General features: G+C 52.4%; 3 protein-coding genes across 3 annotated transcripts; 2 read left to right on the top strand and 1 right to left on the bottom strand.

Moving 5' to 3' along the window:
- Positions 1-9: 9 nt before the first annotated feature.
- Positions 10-9,580, bottom strand: gtb3 (glycosyltransferase family 4 protein). The gene is made up of 3 exons (XM_025620347.1): positions 9,090-9,580; positions 8,946-9,035; positions 10-8,881 (listed from the first exon to the last, which is right to left on the bottom strand). The coding sequence occupies exons 1-3, from the start codon at positions 9,153-9,155 to the stop codon at positions 392-394; spliced, it is 8,646 nt and encodes a 2,881-aa protein (XP_025481188.1). The 5' UTR covers positions 9,156-9,580; the 3' UTR covers positions 10-391.
- A 2,283-nt stretch (positions 9,581-11,863) lies between these two features.
- agd3 (putative extracellular serine-rich protein) lies at positions 11,864-13,999 on the top strand (the record flags this gene model as incomplete). The annotated part of the gene is made up of 2 exons (XM_025619307.1): positions 11,864-13,669; positions 13,733-13,999. 2 exons carry the CDS (start codon positions 11,864-11,866, stop codon positions 13,997-13,999), a joined length of 2,073 nt encoding a protein of 690 aa, XP_025481187.1.
- A 3,270-nt stretch (positions 14,000-17,269) lies between these two features.
- BO87DRAFT_21788 (endo alpha-1,4 polygalactosaminidase) lies at positions 17,270-18,867 on the top strand. The gene has a single exon (XM_025618664.1). It carries the CDS (start codon positions 17,675-17,677, stop codon positions 18,641-18,643), a length of 969 nt encoding a protein of 322 aa, XP_025481186.1. The 5' UTR covers positions 17,270-17,674; the 3' UTR covers positions 18,644-18,867.
- Positions 18,868-19,112: the final 245 nt, after the last annotated feature.

Genomic DNA, 19,112 nt, shown 5'->3' with positions numbered 1-19,112 from the left:
AAGATAGTAGTCATCATCCATATTACTACTTGGTATGTAAGTATGCAAGTAAGAACAAACATTAAATGAAACATCATCCCAACATCTCTATGCTATGCAAGTTCAATTCAGCTGCCGTGAAATCAATGCCAAACATCACCATCACCATCTGTACATTCAATTCACACAACAACTGAAGGAGATATAAACAGAGACCATTTTCATGCGTTCAGCATGTGTCACAAAAGGAATGAACAAACGAGGTATATAGTAAGTAGTAGTATAATATATACAAAAAGAGCGACGATATTTTTCCTCGTCCAAAAAACAAGACTAATATGCACAAGATGCAACAACAACACACAGAGTGGGTATAAACTCTAATGAAAGAGTGGTGAGTGGTGGTTCAAAATCAGACCATATTGCTGCCACCGCCGCCACCACCACCCTCAATGCCCCTGAAGATGCTCGATTGGAGGAACTCCTCTCTCATCATCATGCTCACATCCGAGTTGCGGTACTGATGCAGATCCTCGCGCTGCAGACCGCGCAGTTGCTCTCTTCCAGCTGTGGAAATTGACCGGGACCGCGAGCGACGGTCTGAGCGGCTAACCACCGGCGAGAGACGACCAGGGGAGAGATGACTGTCTCCACCAGGTCCGTTGGAGAAGGAGAGAGTCTGCCGGGGCGCGAAGACAGGGAGGGAAGCGCTGCTGGGGAGGGGCAAGAACGAGCTTGCGTCTGTCGAGGTATTGCTCAGACTGGAGCGGATCGAAGAAGGACGCTGGTTGCTGGTGGGGAGCATGGGGAAGTCCGAGACGGAGCTGTAGAGGGTGGACATGCCGGAGGCAGCGGACGAGCGCCAGGAGTTGACTGCGCTGCGGGGGATAGTGATGACTTCTTCGTCGATGGGGAGGGTCTGCTGCAAGGCCGTGGCGACGTCCGTGGGCTCTTGGAGGTTAACGTGCGGACGGTTGGCCATGATCTTCGCGGATTTGCCGATCCAGAGCATTTGCTCGTGTTCACGGAGGTAGCGGTCACCGCTGAAGGATTTCTGGACGATCTTGCGGGTCATCATTCCCAACTTGCGACGGTGCTCGCTCTTCTCGTACATGCGACGGGTGATCTTTGCGACGTCGTCTGGGGTAGGGGAGGAGGTGAGGACTGGTGGTGGAGCGTCGTCTTCGGCGTATTTACTCCATTCGCCGAGGAGACCGAGCATGGTGATTTGGGCCTTTGCGAGGGCGAGGGCGTCATTGGGGGCGACGACGGCGCTGAAGCGGGAGAAGTCGTCAGGGTCGCTGAGGACGCGGAGGGAGGCGCCAACGTCGGTACAAACGACGGGGGCGCCGGTGAGGGCGGCTTCGCCGAGGGCCAGGGGGAGACCTTCGGAGAGGGAGGAGTTGAGGAAGAGCCAGGTGTTTTCGAGGACTTTCATGGGGTCGGCGGTGCCGCGGAGGGTGACTTTGCCGCGGAGACCCTTGGAGGCGATAATTTCTTGACATTCGGTGGAGTAGGTGGGGGCTTTGTCGATGGCACCGTAAATGTCGAGGTGGTAGTCGTCGAATTTCCATTGGTTGATGATGATGTCGGCGGCCAGGAGGGCGATCTTGATGTCTTTGGCGTACCAGACGTGGGAGAGCATGGTTACGGTTGGGCGCTGGGATTTGATCTCCTTGACCGGGGCGAACTTCTGCATGTCGGTGATACCGTTGACGACGGGGTCGACCTTGCGGCGGAAGACGTTGCGGTGCTCGATGGTGCCCTGGCAGGTGCCGATTTCTACTTCCCAACCCGGGTTGAAGAAGTCGGCGCAGGGGGAGATGATGTCGGCGTGGTGCAGGGTTAGGACGGAGGTGACGCGCATGAGGCCCAGGAGGGAGTTGCGGACGAAGGGGGAGAGCTTGCAGAGGGCGGATGACAGGCAGAGGTTGGTCTCACGCCAACTGATGGCATGGTCCCAGATCTGGAGGGTGCAGTTTCGCTTCATCTTGCAGACGACACCGTAAGATGCGCTCACGCTGTGGTGCGATGCTTGGAACACGTTGGGGATCTTCTCGGGGATAGGGATGGAGAAGATGAACAAGTAGCGATACCAGAGTTCCAAGGCAATGTCGAGAGACGCCAGCGTGGGGAGCTCCGTGCGGAACCACTCAGACGAAGGGAGGGTGTTGGGCATTTCTTGACTGAGCCAGAGGTCACGCCAGCTTTCCTTGACGATCTCGCTGTCCCAGACTTGGGTCCAGTGGCGGGAATCTTGGAAGTAGGTGTTGAGATTGACCAAGGCTCGAGTCGCCTGCTGGATATCCGCCTTAGAGAGGTGGATAGCGCGAGCTCCTTTGACCAGAGCCGTCAGGATCGGGATAAAGTTCATCTTGATGTCCATCTCACTGGCAGAAGTAACATTCTCTACTTCCGAGTCCAGCTTGTTCCTGAAGAGACCGTGCGTGGGCGTGAGGAAGTCGAGACCCCAGAGAGGGACAACCTTCAACGAAAGAATGTTCTGCTCAGTTTGGTGCTTGGGAATGCCAAAGTCGTTGGCAGACTCGCAGATCATATGCCACTTGATGGTCCTCAGGGAGTTGATCATATCGCGTCGGCATGCAGAAACACCACCTCCTTCGTTGGGCCAGGTACCATTGTCCGCAGCCATGACATGCAGGTTCTTCTCTGTATCAGCGCCAAAGTCCTTAGATCTCGTGTTAACAACCGCATCACCACCAGGGCCGAAATTGAAAAGGTCACTGATCTTCACGGCAAGCGGGGTCCAGCTAGAAATGTTGTCGTCCAGATCCGCACTGGCTGTGATGGTGTCCGCGCGGACATCCAGGTATTTCTTGGCCGAAGCGAGGTCACCGCGATCCCGACTACGCCAGTAGGGAGCGAGGGTCTTATCTCGGCGTAGGAGTCGTTCATCCATCCAGCGAACAATGACACCATCAAAATCGACACGTTCCTTCCAGGCCTTCCAGATCAACGAGCGAGCGCGAGATGTTGACACAGGGAAGCGCTTCTTGGTGAGTCCGAAGAACCTGCTAAAGATGCTCGAGTTCAGGCTGTCGCAGTACAAGAGAGGGTTGTCATGCACAAAGCTGGTGTGCTTCGGCTTGGCCAGCACTGCGAGGTAGTCGTGTTCCATCATGGGCGGCGTCTGCACCTTTTGTCCGTTGAGCGTGGTAAAGATAGTGGGATGGAACTTGTGATCGTAGAGCCAACGTGCCTCGTAGACGTCGGCACCCTGAACGAAAGTTGCCTCGGTGACCTTGGAGTGAGGGATCCAACGATCAACCTTCTCAGGATGGCGCAGGGGAGGAGCGCACCACGAAACGGTACAGGTGATGTGCGAGAGTGCAAACTCAGCCCGAAGCAATTCGTCACCGAAGCGGGGATTCTTGCGGTAATGGTACTTGAAACGAATCAGGTTTCCATTCTTCATGTAAGATCCTGCCTCGATAAGTCCCTTGCGGTTGTACTGAACACTCTGCAAGTGGTTGTCTCCACGGACACAACGCCGGCCCATTGGGATTCTTGCTTGTGACGACTTGGACAAGCCAAATGCCTTCTTCGTCGGGGCGCGGTAATCGTAATGGTACTCGTTGAGCAGCTTTCCACCCTTGAATTCCTGGCGGACCATAAGCAAGACATCCTTGGAGTAAACACAGACGTAGCCGAGACTTTTTGTGCCTTCAGGCTCTGTCTTGTGCTGACCAGAATAGTAATAGATCTTGAAGCCTCCATCCGTTTCATCGTGCTTAAAGGCAGTGAATGTGCCGTCCAGACTTTGAATGATGAACCTGCTCTTCTGGATGCTGATGGTCATTCCCTTGGCCTCATCCCAGAGCTGTTTCACGTTGTCACGACCGTGGAACAAAAAGAAGGAGAGACCGATATTCTGCATAATTCTCGAATAAGACCAGAGCAAGCTCAACGCCAGGGTAGCCGGTACACGGATAATGGCGTGGTGTTGCCCAATAACATGATCGAACTCTCGCTGGAACTCGGGATCGGCAACGAGGGCTACCACAATGAATTTGACAACTGAAGCGAGCGCGTAGTAGATGGAGTTCCAGGGCTTCGCCAGCATTTGGATGATCGAAGGGAGCTTCTTCGGGACATACGGGATGTGCTCTGGAGTCTCAGGGTCGTTGAAAGTGGCTGCTTCGCCGGTACCGTAGTGTGCGTAATCTAGGATACTGACAGCACTAGCAGCTCCGAGATTGCTCCTGGCAACGTGAACATCGAGAGTATCGGTGTCAAATTGGCAAAGCCATCCTTCGAGCCATTTACGGCTAGCCTCAGAAAGCTGGCATGGCTGGCCAAGGCACCGGTTGATCAAAGCTTGTCTGACGTCCTTGGGGAGCTTTTCCCAGTGAGCATCACAGTCAAATCCGAGACACAGTTGCTGGAGGAGCTCCTTCTTAGCCCAGCGAATGACCACGGGTGTGTTGGACTCCGCGCGAAGTTGACGTGCCATGGTTTCCGTCACGCCTGCCGTGACGAGCGACTCCGCAAGCACGGCATGTTCATGAGGCATATGCAGCATCGACTCCGCAACAGCGTGGAGCAGGGTCTCAGCAATGACCTGGCAGTTTGCACCGACGTCGATTCGCTGGTCCAGTCCCCGACCTACACAAATGGCAATGTGCAGTTGGCCCGAGGTACTGCAACTCAATGCATGAATGCCGGGACCCAGTGAGCCAACAGGAACAAGCTCTAGGGAGATTTCGCCTTTGCCCCAGGCCCCCAACGCCAAGTTCACGAGATCGTCAGACTTCGGGAACGCTTCTTCGATTCTCGTTTCCTTTCTGCGCGAAAGTAGGATCTCTTTGACTTCCACACCGGGATGGACTTGCGGATTCAGGCTCAGGCGCGCCTCGGACGGAACAAGCGAGAGCTTCTCGTAGAACGTCTGCAGCTCCTGTTGGGACCATTCTGGATCTGACCAAGGAGATGTGTAGGCATGGAACACCCTTCCAAGCTCCACAGGAGAGGAGACCTTCTTCGGCATGCCCATCTTGGCCTTAAATAGCGTGAGAATGGCGACAGTCCACGTGGCAGACCCGAGGCCAATGACCTCCGAGTACAGGAAATGCGGCAGGCGCGTCTTGAGAGCGATACCAACAGGTAGACCGACAACACACCCAATGAGTAGGGTCTTGAAGGCATGCGGGCCAGAGAAGATCTTCGTGTACTGGTACCAGAGGAGACCGGTGTATGCCAGAATGTAAGCAACAAAGATGATCATCGCTTCCATTGTATCCTGGAAGGTCCAGATCAGAGCAGTGGCGAGAGCCAAACTCCATACATGCCACCCGAGATACTTGAAGAGTGTTCTCCAGTAAACCATGCGCTTGTATTTCACATCGCGTTTCTGTGCCAAACGGATATCTTTGGCGTTGGGCACAGCAAGCGTAATCTGCTTTCCGACGAGGTCATGAAGCTCCTGAGCCTTGGTGTCGATGAGGACCGCACCGATCAGGTAGTATGCGAGACCGAATCCAACGGCCATCCGCTGCGAACTGCTAACCGAAGGGGCAAGACCTGTCAGTTGACCGCCGGTGAGTAGCTCCACCCACTTATCGAGCAGGGCTAGCAGGAAGTACAAGACACCGCATCCGATTTCTCTGCTGGACTGTCGCCACTGGATGAAGGCATTATGCAGTCTTATGCCCTTCTGTGAGTTCCGGAGCACCTCCAGTCCGACCTTGGTTTGGATGTTCCAGGAAGAGCTGAATGGAATTGGCCTAGGCACGTCGGCATATCTGCAGTACCAGTCGAGGAGGAAGTTGGTCGCCTCCCAATCCTTGGCTAGCTCCAGCACCAAATTGTCCGTGGTAGGCTTCTGATAGAACCAGCGTTTAGTCTCCGCGAGGACATCCTTGAGCAGCGCTTCCCGAGAAAGTTTCAGGACTGCCGGGTCACTCAAGTTTCCAAAGACCTTCTCATCATTGTTACCGTAAGTCGCAACGTACCACTTTCGGATTTCGGTATCGTCTGTTCTCCGAATGCTCTGGTACCAAGTGACCCATTTGGAAGAGACCGATCTCAGACCAAGCAGCAGTAATCCGATGAAAGCATAGATAACGGCAAGATAGATGGCCGAGTCATGACCGGTGAAGGTTGTCACGATGGGCGAGACAAACAGGATCGGAACGCATGCGAAGATAATCTTGCGGCCAGAGAGGAAAGTGGAGCCAGGATAGCTGAAACTCGCCAGCGAGGCGAAACACGAGAAATAGAGTGTCAGCGCAATGAGGTAGAGGTAGAAGATGATTCCGGCACGCGGGCTCTTGACGGCCGAAATGCAGATGAAACCGATGAGTCCACCAGCTACTGTGAAAGCGATACCAGCAATGAGCCTGATCAGAACGAACATATTGGCAGCTGCGAAGGCCATAGAGATGAGATAATAGGGTCCTCCGCATGCAATCCAGGTGCCGATAGCACCGGAGATCAAGAGCGAAATCATGAGCGCAATAGTGGCGCTCTGTTGCTCCTCAGCCGTCATGAAGGCAGAGAGATACAGTCCGCGACCAATGATCGTGAGCAAAATGATATCAATCAGAGCCGGGAAAGCGAACACACTGAGGAAAGTGAAGCGCTGGTATCCACGCATGGGCTTGACCTTGTGAGTGGGATCAACATCAATCTGAGCACCGGCATATGAAGTAGCCATGTCCGGAGCACCGTGGATCCAGTCAGGAAGTTTTTCATCGTTGTAACTTTTGCGGAAACGATCCGAGAGAAGTTTACCAAAGGCACTGGGCGAAACATCAAAGTAGGCCTCGCAGCGGGATCCTAGGGCGAACGATTCGGCAAAAGCTGCAGCCTGATCGGACTGGTTGTTGAACAACGGATTGCGGTCAGTCACCTCGGCATAGATCTCGTCAAGAGCACCCTTTCGTGCAGCGCAGAACAACGACAGGACCATGATGTCGGTATAAGCATCGATAGGGCCATCCTCGACTAGCTGTCCTAGACCTTTTGAGATTTGAGCGAGGTCATCTTCTCTCCGCTCTCGTAGTACTTTCGTGAAGACCAATTCCGCCTCGTAGAACAATGCAAGAGACGAGGCAGCAGAGGGATATTGGCAACCCTGTTCCTTGTACCAATTGATCCTAGTTTCGACCAAGACCTCTGGTGAAGCCGATCCCTCAAGATAGGCAACCGTGTTGAGCTCCTTTAGCTGAGCTAGTGTCGGGGCGTCCACAAGTTGTCGCCGGATGTACGCACACATGGCTTCAGAAAGATCGCCCTTGGCATCAGTCAATGATAGATGTTGCAACAGCAAAAGTCGTTCTTCCGGACTCAAGGCGTCAATGTCCTGGATGATGCGGCGCGGTAGCCCAATTTCCTCGTTGATATCTTTTGACCATCTCGCCAACGCGATTTCGGCCTCGAAACAAACGTGACGGGGGTAGCCTTTGGCGGAGAGGAAGGTGTGTAATACGGTGCCAGCCAGTCCCTGGGCATTCTTCGAGGAGAAGACATCAAAACCATCCGCGTCCATTTGATACACAGCCCAGAAGCGAACATCAGCACTCTTGCGTAGACCAGAATCTAACCCGAGGTAAACTCGCAACATATCGTTGGACGCCATGTTCGACAGTTCCTTGATCGTGGCGGCCAATTGGTCCGAAGCCATCCAGCTCGAGAGGGCAAAGTTTTCATAAAACTGTCGAAGGAGGAGCCCCATGTTTTGCATTTTCGACGACGGAACCGGATGAAGAAGATTCAGCGACTTCAGACGCTGCTGGGAATGAACGATTTCTGCGAAAGCAACCGGGGTTGCCTCTGAGCCGAGCGGAAAACAACCAAGTTCCTTGTATTCGACACCAGCCATGGAGATGGATAGCGGACTGCCCTGAGACTTGACTTGGGCGACCCATTCTGGAGGCTCGCGGAGCTTGTTGGCGGGAGTGTTTCCAATTTTAGACGAGTGTTCCGAAGAAAAGAGCAAGTCGTCGAGAGATGGAAAATATGCGCGCAGTGTATCCCAAGAGGTCTTGGCCACATAGTTGCGTGCGATGTCGAGGTTGGTGCGCCAGCGATCGTGGGCCTTCATGGTCTCTGCATCTTTCAGCCAGCCAAAGGAGGACAGCGGCTCCGGGGTTTTGACATTGATGGCAGCATTCTCCAGAGCGGACTTGCGGCCAATCCAGGGAATTGCACTGTAGAAATTACACCACTGCATGGATCGTTGAACAACAGCATTGGAAAGCGTAACATCGTCGTCGATGGTTTCCCAGGCCAGAACCAAAAAGTCTCTCATGCATGCCTCTGATACAAAGGCTTTGATGGTTGGACGCAGCTTGTCGAGCTGGAAATAGTCGCGCTTCTGACCGTCGGGGAGGATGCTAGCATTTCGGACGACCAGACCAGAGATAGCCGGAGTTTGTAGCGATTGGCCATCCTCGAGGAACGTGGGCGGTCCTGTTTCCAGATACACGGCCAGACCCAGACCATGGATGGCTTCAGCCAGTTTGGTGAGGACCTTTGGCGTGAACTTGTCCTCCCAGTTCGCAAGCACAATACCGGAGAAGGCACTTCCGTGAAAGCTCCCGGCCAGGATGCTGTCGATGTTTTCAATGGCGGCGAGAGTTGAGTCCTGCTGGGAAGAAACTGGGGCGAGATCAACTCGCCCCAAAACCTGCTTCCCGTCGATGTGTGAAATGGCCTGAACGACCCCCGACTTGGACGGATCCACAATCAAGAGGTCGTAGCGATCGAGAAGCTGACGATGCGTCTCATCCAAGGGAGTAGCAAAAGTACCTAGGTAGACTCCCACGGATGTAGGCTTCCGTTTCGTGCGATGCGCCGCGGCCAGGGTAAATTGTTGGTTGGCGATCTTGTCCAGGCGTTGAGTGACAGCAGCCGGAACAACTTCGACACGCGGTCTTGTCTGAAAGGATATATCAGACAAAGTGATTCCAATTAGCATATACATGTTGGGTGTGAGAACCCACCTTATACCATCGTATGGCTCTGCGGGTGCCAGAGTAGGTAAGATATGTACATCCACAAACCACACTTGCCAGCAAGATGGCAATTAGGACCTAGCAAGAGGTTAACACAAAAGTTTCTCCGAAGCAGGGCACACAGGCACGTACATATTGCCACCAGAATTCTCTCATGAAAACCCACCCGACGGGTGAGACGTCGAGGATTTGCGCCATCCCGAAGAGAGATTAACGGAGCAAAGTTGCGAAGCGAAGGACATGTAGTAGCAGGAGCATAACAGGAGATCGAGCGGACAGTATTAAACTACAATTAGAGGCTCGAATCGGACATAGGGAAAGTTTGTCTTTCTCTAAGCCATGCTCCAGGTGGGTATTGAAAACCTAACCAGCGGGGGGAGGGGTGAATAGAATAACGAGTAGTAAATAGTAACGATAGACTGTCTGGGAATATAAACGAAGGGAAGGAAGTAAGAAGGTGGTGAGAACGAGGGGCGCCACCGGAAGGATAAAGAAAGGCAAAATAAAAACAAAAATAAAGAAAAGAAAGTAAATATACAAGCAGATGGAGGATGGAGTGATGGGATAGGATGGGATGGATCAAGGAGGGAATGAACCAGCAGCAGCCAAAGTGCCAGCCTCAGGACTTCCTGCACTGACTTGTATGATTGAGCGAGAGACAGAGAGAGACAGGCAGCGTGTTAGGTCAGCGGCTACTGCAAGATGTCAGTTAAGGTCCATCTTTTTTAATTTTTTATTATTTTTTTTTTCTGTCTGTCTCCTCTTTCTTTTTCCGCCTGTTTGGGGGTTTTCTTTGGGTCGCATTAGATCGGGACCACTACTGGGTCTGATGCAATTGGAATGGCCGGCGGCGGACCAACCCAGCACTGGACAACAAAAATAGCAAGGCCTTCGTCTCAGCTTTCGCAGCTAACTGGCGCTAAGAAGTTTAGGTCTGTTTGACGATGAGTACTACTAGTACTGTCATGTTTAGTTTTAGTCAGTCTCGGGCAGAAGCGATGCCATGAGGGAATAGTGGCAATGGTAATCAATAGCAATGATGTTGGCCTTTCTGGCGGCCAATTCCGTAGAATTCAGAGTTTTGTTTTTATTTTATTCTTTTTATTTATGGCGTCGGAGTACGCCAGGAGGCTAACAAGGTGATCAAATTAGATGACTGGGAAAGGAGAAGGTTCCATTCATGGGCAAAGCGGTGGTGGTGGAGGGGGAGACACAGCGGTGCTGGTGACGGGGGAAGTTCTTCCATGCATCGTCATTCGTGTTGCCTATTGGTCTAGGATGAAAAAAATTGCTTTTCTTGCTTTGTGGTCTGCTCCTTACATTAGCCCAAGTGGAGAGAGAGAATTGTAGACTCGACTGGACTCGACTCGACTCATGAGAAAGAAAAAAAAAAAAGGGCAGAAAAGGAAAGGATGGCGGTGGTGGAGAAGAGCACCTGCAGCTATCCAGATTAGGGCAAGTTCCGTATGCTTACGGAAACATCCCGTTGCCATGTATCCGAACATACCGTATTATACACTCTATGGTTTTACAAAAAAGACCACCCGTGTGACATGGATGGAAAGTTTGTATTACCCCTCGGTGTAACAAACACGATGGAGTCACTTTCCCATCTTCACCATCACCTCCGGGGCCCTAAACTCAAGTCCATTCCTTCCATGTTCCTGCTGAAGGTTTTCGGGTGTGCCTAGTCGATTGTTCCTACCCCACACCGGTGCTAAAGTCGATCTTTCGGGCTTCCCAGAATCCCAACATTCGCCTCAGTCCCCTAAACCCTGAGTAAAAAGGCAAAAGCCACTAAATTTGGACCCTTGGCAACCCTGGTTGGGCCTCTCCCTCTGCCTCCCCGTCTGGCTGGCCCGGTGCCACAAAAGTGCGGCCAAGCAACCATGTTGGTGCGCCTCTATGGTTAGCTTGTTTAGATTTTTCCCAATCTTGGCTAACTATGCTATACTAAGCCCAATTCAATCCAGGAACTCGTCCTATGATGGGTGTCCTCGGTCAGACTTCGGGGGGCCAATTTCCACCAGGGCAGTCCGAGCCCCAGGAATGTGAAAGACTAGTCACAATCTTGAACATCCATAGAAACCATCCCCTCAGTCCCTTGGAAACCAGGCAAAGCTTTGTCTCGGCCTCGGAATTAGATCCATGAACCGGTCCATCCATGAGGGTTCTAAATCGGAGAGCGGGTCTGCAAGGACCCTCCAAGAGGATGCGGAATCTATGAATCGGGCTGGGTCGTGGAACCCTCGGAGGAGGGAGGGGAGGGCCGTCCATCGCGACGATTTGGTCAGGCCAAGCAAGTGGAAACGATAGGTTCCCAATTCTCCGTGCGGTTGCTACGCCCATCTGTCCGGGATAAATAGACATACATAATGTGATTGCACGCGCATATGACAGCCCGCTCTTCCTTCTCTCCACAACCGAAGGCGTTCTTCCAGGGGTCCGTTGCTGCAGGTCCACCTCAGTCATTCGTTATCATTCGTCTTCGCTTGCTTGTCCTTCGTTTCTTTTTCCTTAGCGAAGAGGGGGTGGTGCTCAGTGCCTGAGCCGTTCGTATCGCAATGAATACCCTAAAATCGTCGATTACCAGTCTCAACTGCTTTCTGGGCTTTATAACTTGCAAGACTCCCCCGGGGATTTGGCCACAGAATCCGACGGTGCTGACCAGTGCATCTTCTGCCTCATCTACTCCTGTCGCTGAAGTCACCGGGCCTACCGCTCCTGGTACTACTTCAGCTGTCCATTCGTTGACTACCACGACTACTTCTTCTTTCGTTTCCTTCTTGTCCAGTACTAGCTCTGCCCCGTCCAGCTTTGTGACCTCGGCAGCCTCTTCTACCACATTCGTTGATACCTCTGCTAGCGGGTCAGTCAGCGCCCTAAGCAGCAGCACTGCCAGCACTATGTCTGTCAGTCTGAGTCTCAGCTCGAGCATTGTGGCGTCGTCTGCTGTTCCTGCAGCGACGCCCGTCAGCAGCGGCTCCATCGCCGCAAACATCCTGGTGATTGCGCGCGACACTGCCTCTGCAGGCGTGGCATCATCTGGTCTCAATGCCTATGGCATTCCCTTCACTACTCTGGTCGTGCCCCAGTCTGGCGCCAGCCTGCCCGCCCTGAACGGCACCGAAGGTGGCAACTTCGCCGGTATTGTGGTTGCCAGTGAAGTCAGCTACAACTACGGCAATGCCACAGGGTACCAGAGTGCTCTCACCACGGACCAATGGAACCAGCTATATGCCTACCAGCTGGCTTACGGTGTGCGCATGGTGCAGTACGACGTGTATCCGGGCCCTAGTTACGGCGCCAGCGCTGTCGGCGACGGCTGCTGTGCAACCGGGGTCGAACAATTGATGTCGTTCAGTGACATCAGCGACTTCCCCACGTCTGGCCTGAAGACTGGCGCTGGTGTGAGTACCAGTGGCCTCTGGCACTATCCTGCCACCGTATCCAACACCACCTCCACCAAAGAAATCGCTCGTTTTGCCGCCAATTCCGACTCGGGCAGCGAGACCACTGCTGCCGTGATCAACAACTTCGATGGCCGTGAGCAAATGGCCTTCTTCATCTCCTTCGACACCACTTGGAGCGCCACCTCCACCTACCTGCAGCACGCATGGATCACCTGGCTCACCCGCGGCCTGTACGCGGGTTACCGCCGCGTGAACCTGAACACTCAGATCGACGACATGTTCCTGGAAACCGACATCTACAAGCCCAACGGCACCACCTTCCGCATCACGCCGGCTGACCTGGACGGCATTGCTAACTGGCTGCCGGAAATCAATGGCAAAATGAACGCCGGCAGCAACTACTACGTCGAAGTCGGCCACAACGGCAACGGCAACATCGAATCCGCCGCCGGCGTCTCCGACGAGGGCTACACCACTTGCAACGAGGGCGGCATCGAGTACGACTCGCCTGCCGACACTCCCCTGGAATGGAAGAAGCCCGTGGGGACCGGCACCAACCTTTGGCCCTCCTCTCCCACCACCTACGACTGGTCCGTTGCCTGCACGCAACTCGACCCTCTCCTCCTCTGGTGGACCAACACTACCAACCAGGACAAGTTCGGCCACATCTCCCACACCTTTACCCACGAAGAGCAAAACAATGCCACCTACTCCGATGTCTACAAGGAAATCTCCTTCAACCAGGCCTGGCTGAAACAAGTCGGCATCTCCTCCGCCAAGCACTTCACTTCTAACGGTATCATCCCTCCCGCCATCACGGGCCTGCACAACGGCGATGCCCTGCGTGCCTGGTGGGAAAACGGAATCACTAACTGCGTCGGTGACAACACGCGCCCTGCCCTCCTGAACCAGCAGAACGACATGTGGCCCTACTGGACCAATGAAGCCTCTGACGGTTTCGACGGTATGCAGGTCAACCCGCGCTTCGCCACCCGCATCTACTACAACTGCGATACCCCAGACTGCACACTGCAGGAATGGATCGACACCTCCGCTGGATCCGGTGACTTTGATAACTTGCTCGCTACGGAGAAGGGCGAAGTCATGCGTCACCTGTTCGGTCTGCACCATGACCCGTACATGTTCCATCAGGCCAATCTGCGTAATGCCGATGTGGACACCATCACAGTCAACGGCGTCTCGGCCAAGTACTCCATCTTCCAAGCGTGGGTGGAGACCCAGGTGCAGGAGTTTGTGCGCTTGGTCGACTGGCCCCTTGTTACCATCAACCATGAAGCTGTATGTCTCCCCCATTCCCCAATTTTAAGTCCAACCCAAAGATGATACTAATACGATGAATAGATGTCCGCTTCCTTCCTGGCCCGCTACACCCGCGACGCCTGCAATTACTCCCTGCGCTACACCATCTCCGATCACAAGATCACGGGCGCCACTCTCTCTGCGACGGATAATACCTGCAATGCTACCATCCCTGTCACTTTCCCCGTGGCACCGACCAACACGCAGAGCTTCACGACCGAGCAGGTCGGAAGTGACCCGTTGACGGTGTGGGTGCAGCTGTCGGGATCGCCGGTCAGCTTTACGCTGTCGACGCCGATTGCGCTGTAAGATGAGTTTCTGAATGTTCATAGTATGTGTAATGGATATATTAGATACTAGTCAGTTACTACTTGGTTAGGTATGATACTTCGAATTGAATATATTAGCTATTAATTAGTTGGGCGGGATGAATACGAATATGACATAAATACAACGAAAAGAATGGGTATTAAAACAAACAGGTTTCTTTCCTTCTTCCCCCCCGCTTAGTATCCTAGACTATAACACAGCAAATATAGCAACAATCAATTTAATCCAAACCATTCCAAGTACTCAACCCTGCTATATTTCCCCCACACTACTATCATAAAAAAACAGGTACGTACGTACCCTCTCACATTCCTAATGAGGCATGATGTATCTCTGCAGGGTCTCTTTTTACCGGCTATCCATGTTTTTGGCAGAAATCAAGAAACCCACACATTCTTGGCGGGGTACAGGAATGTCATTGGACTGGTTTCAGCTGTTTGTTTGCTTCCTCTGTACGTACCTTAGTACCCCGTACTATTAATACCCTCCAACTACGGAGTACCTCCCATGGACAACCCGATAATGCTATTATCTAATGGCATGGCATGACGCCACGAATGTGGCAAAAGTATCGAGTCAATATTTTTGTCTGTTTTCGATCACATCTAGACTCGAGTAAACAAATAGCCGGATTCATCCGTGAGTAGGTAGGTTTTTCTCTCTGTGGCAAAAATATTGAGGCCGGATGGATGAGATGGATTTGAATGGGGAGGTCATGAGTCGGGTACTAGTAGATCTTGGCGGGACTTTTTCGTTTTGGGTTGGTTTGGGGTTTTGGAGCTAATAGACGAGGAAAGGGAGGATTGATTCGATCTAGATCGATTGGGTAACTTAATCGGGATCGAATTTCGGGATGCGCTTTGTTCAGAATCCTTTTCCATCGCATGGTTGGTTATCCGTGCTTTCCGATCTGAGACATATTGCTTTGTTTTTTTCTATCTGTTTGTGTCATGGGTATTAGATGGATGGGTTTGTGTTAAGTTATGTTATGTTATGCGCGAGATCAATTTATCCACACATCTACACAAGAATACTACAAGGATGGATAGAGCGAGCAGGGCTTGGCTTAACTCCGAACACATCATACGGTGTAAAACGTTGTACATTAGATCATCACACTACTAGTAACTATCCAGTAGAAATACTAGACATGGATGATGAATATAGTCAACTAACTAGGTATGCAACAACTCGTATTCCCACATCCATCTCATCCATCTACCTACTCCGCCCCAACACTCCTCCTCCTCTTCCTCCGCATAATACTCAGTAATAATCAACATCCATCCCATCCCATCCGTCCGAATGACACACTAACACAACATGACACGACATCTAAGAAATCACATCACGCCAAGCCAAGCAACAGGGGTTATACTCCCGCCCTCGTATTCGGCCTCGGCGAGTTCCCAACATTCATCATCCCCGCCCGCAGTCCTGAATAGCCCTAGTCGAATATCAAACCCGACAGGGGTGTAAGTCTAAGCCGCCTTCCACCCCTCCCTCCGCATAGTCGGTGGTAATTACTCAATGAGGTGGAGATTTGCTTCTTCTATACTACACTACCATCATCACTACTACTAATACTACTGTCTTTTCGTCTTGTGTAAGAGGGAGGGGGATCGGGCTTCTCCGTAGCAACCGTCACACACATACCTGCATGTCAAGCTTTGACTGACAGATGGATACCTGGATAGCTGGCTAGCTGCCAGGGTCCAGGGGCGATGTGTTGGCGAGGTGTGACTGGTTTGGTTTCTTCTTCATGTACTCTAGGGGGAGATTTTGAGGGTATCCCCGTTAGGGTCGGTGAGTACATAGCTTACTAGCTAGCTAGTGAGTCGGCTCCGAGGGGAGGTAAAGTTGAGTCTGGAGTGTGTCTACTAGTCAGGTCAGGTCATAAGATCCATCACATCAGAACAGTGTGCTAGTAGTCCGGAGGAAGTCTTCATTAGGTTAGATAAACAATAACTACTCCGTACTAGTCATGCATCGCATCAACATCCCCGCCATGACAACAACGTGGTGAATTGGAGATGACTGGAATGGAATCCCCCTGCTGGCCAAGCCAAGCCAGCGGGTTTCCCTCCGCCGGCGGTTCTGGCCAGATTTTCTCGACGGGCGAGTCAGGCTGCGGCTCTAGTGTAGAGGCCAAGACGTATACGAGAGAAGAAGTAAGTGTCTAAGAGGAGATGTAAGCCGAAGACTCAAGATAGACTAATGTTTGACGATGGCTTAGCGAGCCAGAATAAGACTCCTCCGTGGTGTTGCCAAGCCTGGTATCGAAAGTTACGCGGTACAGATGCTCTACACAGCGGAGCGGATTTACAAAACCGCAGTAAATACCATACCACTGTGACCGTAACGAGTAAAGGATCTTACTGGATCTCGGGAGTTGCGGTTAGTGTCCGAGGACTTCATGGCTGGATGGTTGGATGGATTGATTGGCAAGGTTCCGGCCCGATGGGAGGACAAGAAAGGCCAACGCACAGAATCAAGGGCCCAAAGAAGCAAAAAAAGGGGGGGAAGAAGCAGACAGCAGCGCAGAATTTGTTCTGTTCCTATTACGCTATTAGCCGTTCTGCCTCCGTGAAGTTTTTTCACGGCAGAAAAGAAGGGGGAAACTCTAAACCGGCAACGGCAAGTGAAGACGTCTCGCTTAGCCCGACTCAGAATCATTGCCTTTTGCCTCCAGCGTGTCGCCTAATCCATCGTCTATTTTGGGGGCGGCAGCACTCAAGAATAGCAACGCCAAGGGTTATACACACACCCAGCGCCAAGTCGGCATTGTCGAGTCGACGAGCTTGTCCTCTATTCCAGGATCACTGTGTTTCAGCTGCTCACTAGCTCCGAAGCCGGAGTGTTCCATGGTTGGCGGTGGAGATGGCTCTGGTGTTTCGAGCATCGAACAACCGTGGAAGTTCCTGAAGAAATCGCAATCTCTGGTTCCCCAATTTGTGGACTGAGCACGGTCGCATCTTGCGATCTCTGTTTATTTTCCGCTTAACTCTTTTGGTAAGTGACCCAAGATTGAGTAGACAGACAGACAGTCAGTCATTCACTCCAAGCCATCCGGCCGAACCCGGTTTGTCCACCAGTCGACGTGAAGCATCCAACGCCAAGTTGATGACCGGACAAGACACCGGCGCCTTGGTAGTTTTATTCTTGGCCAGTTAGGCTCCCGAATTTTCCCCTCTTTGTCTTCCGGCGTTTCCCCTCTCGTAGTGCCCATCGATTAGGGCAGGGTTGCACAGCTAATGAGAGTGGCGGGACGATTTGCAGGGTCCAGCTGGTTCCCTTCAGGGTCCGACTCTCTCACCACCTCACCACACTGCCTATCATCATCACCAACTTGACGCCCCTACAGTTTCGCTCATTTGGCAAGCTGTTTCAGACGGCGTGCTGCAATATGAACCGGAGATCCGTGTGACCAGTGAAGCTTCTTTGACTTCATCTTCAGGCAACTTCATTTCCTCGAGCTGCAATCGCCCTGGTTTGACAGGCAGATTTCGGTCTAGACTCACTGGTGACTAGTGACTGTCTCTGCACTGCGCTCCACCTTTTATTCCCCGTAGCCCCGGATCTTCTTCTTTCCTCTCGCGCGCGACATTTTCGCGATTCCTTTTTTGCTCTCATCCGTGTTAAATCTGCTATACGATGGAGCCAGCCAGTGAGGCCGCCCTCAAGGGCCCTCCCACGCGGGGATGGAAGACGTGGACTTTCAAGAAGAAGCTTCTCATCATCGGAGGGATCATCGGGTTTATCATCGCCCTGGGTATTGGTCTTGGAGTCGGACTGGGTGTTGGATTAGGCGGCGGAGGGGGAGGAGAGGAAGAGGGAGGAGGCGGGGAGACGACGCCGCCCAGTTCAGGCAATTACACCACAGCCAAATGGCAGCCCGCCGTCGGCACTAGCTGGCAGATCGAATTGCTCTATTCTTTGAACGACACCTCCGTCGACGTGGATGTTTACGACATTGACCTGTTCAACAACAACAAGTCCGTAATCAACGATCTGCAAAAGGAAGGCCGTAAAGTCATCTGCTACTTCTCCGCCGGCAGCTACGAGAATTGGCGTCCGGATAAGGACAAGTTCAACTCGGATGATCTGGGCAGCGACCTGGACGGATGGCCCGGCGAGAAATGGATCAACATCAGCTCTCCTCGCATTCGCAATATCATGCTCACGCGCCTGGACCTGGCTCAGAACAAGAGTTGCGACGGGGTGGACCCGGATAATGTCGACGGATACGACAATGATAACGGACTGAATTTGACGGAGGCCGATTCGATCAGCTACATGAACTGGATGGCCAATGAGGCGCATGCGCGCAACATGTCCATTGGATTGAAGAACGCGGGGGCAATCATCTCGTCGGTCATCAAGAACATGCAATGGAGCGTCAATGAGCAATGCGCGCAATACGATGAGTGTGACACCTACGCGGCCTTCATAAAGGCAGGGAAGCCCGTCTTCCACATCGAATACCCCAAGGGTGACGACACCAACAACAACCTGTCAGTGACCTCGAGTGAGAAGACCAAGGCGTGCAACGCCACCGACTCGGGCAATTTCTCCACGGTGATCAAGAACATGGACCTGGACAATTGGATCGAGATGTGCTAGCAGGGCCGTTTTCAGATGAATGGAATGTAGGGACTGGTATTTGTCACACAAGCAAGGGCGCAGGGAGTTTTGATAACGATATCTATTGTACTGTAAATGATTGCTACTATTATCTACTATGATGTAATCCAGCATTCGTCTAGAAAGTTTATAATTGATCGTCACTTGTCATATGCAACACCCACACCTTCTCCCTGGAATACCTACCTACCTGCTTGCTGTCATTGACAACCTCTTTCTCCCCGAGCAACATCATGCATAACACACCTGCCATACCATGCCATACCATGCCATCCTCTCACCCGTCTCACTCTTTAGTCTCTAGAGACTAGAGTCTAGTGCAACAATAATCGTATCATCTGGAACCAACTCATCCGCCGACAAAGCCACTTAATCAAACTCAGATCAAGAAAGCGGACGCATTCCATTGCCTGTAATGAATGAATGAATGACACCATCTGACCCCCAA

The sequence above is a fragment of the Aspergillus neoniger genome (genome assembly GCF_003184625.1).
Source record: "Aspergillus neoniger CBS 115656 unplaced genomic scaffold BO87scaffold_11, whole genome shotgun sequence".
Classification (NCBI taxonomy): Eukaryota; Fungi; Ascomycota; class Eurotiomycetes; order Eurotiales; family Aspergillaceae; genus Aspergillus; species Aspergillus neoniger.
The sequence above is the reverse complement of the archived record's forward strand: the minus strand, read 5'-3'. Positions and strand labels throughout refer to the sequence as shown.

Bases quoted from the DNA above. Each gene is read 5' to 3' on its own strand.
- gtb3 (XM_025620347.1), bottom strand. From the start codon at position 9,155: ATGGCGCAAATCCTCGACGTCTCACCCGTCGGGTGGGTTTTCATGAGA. The intron at 9,036-9,089 runs GTACGTGCCTGT...ACCTCTTGCTAG, and splicing joins GAGAATTCTGGTGGCAATAT to GTCCTAATTGCCATCTTGCT. The intron at 8,882-8,945 runs GTGGGTTCTCAC...ATATCCTTTCAG, and splicing joins GAGCCATACGATGGTATAAG to ACAAGACCGCGTGTCGAAGT.
- BO87DRAFT_21788 (XM_025618664.1), top strand. From the start codon at position 17,675: ATGGAGCCAGCCAGTGAGGCCGCCCTCAAGGGCCCTCCCACGCGGGGA.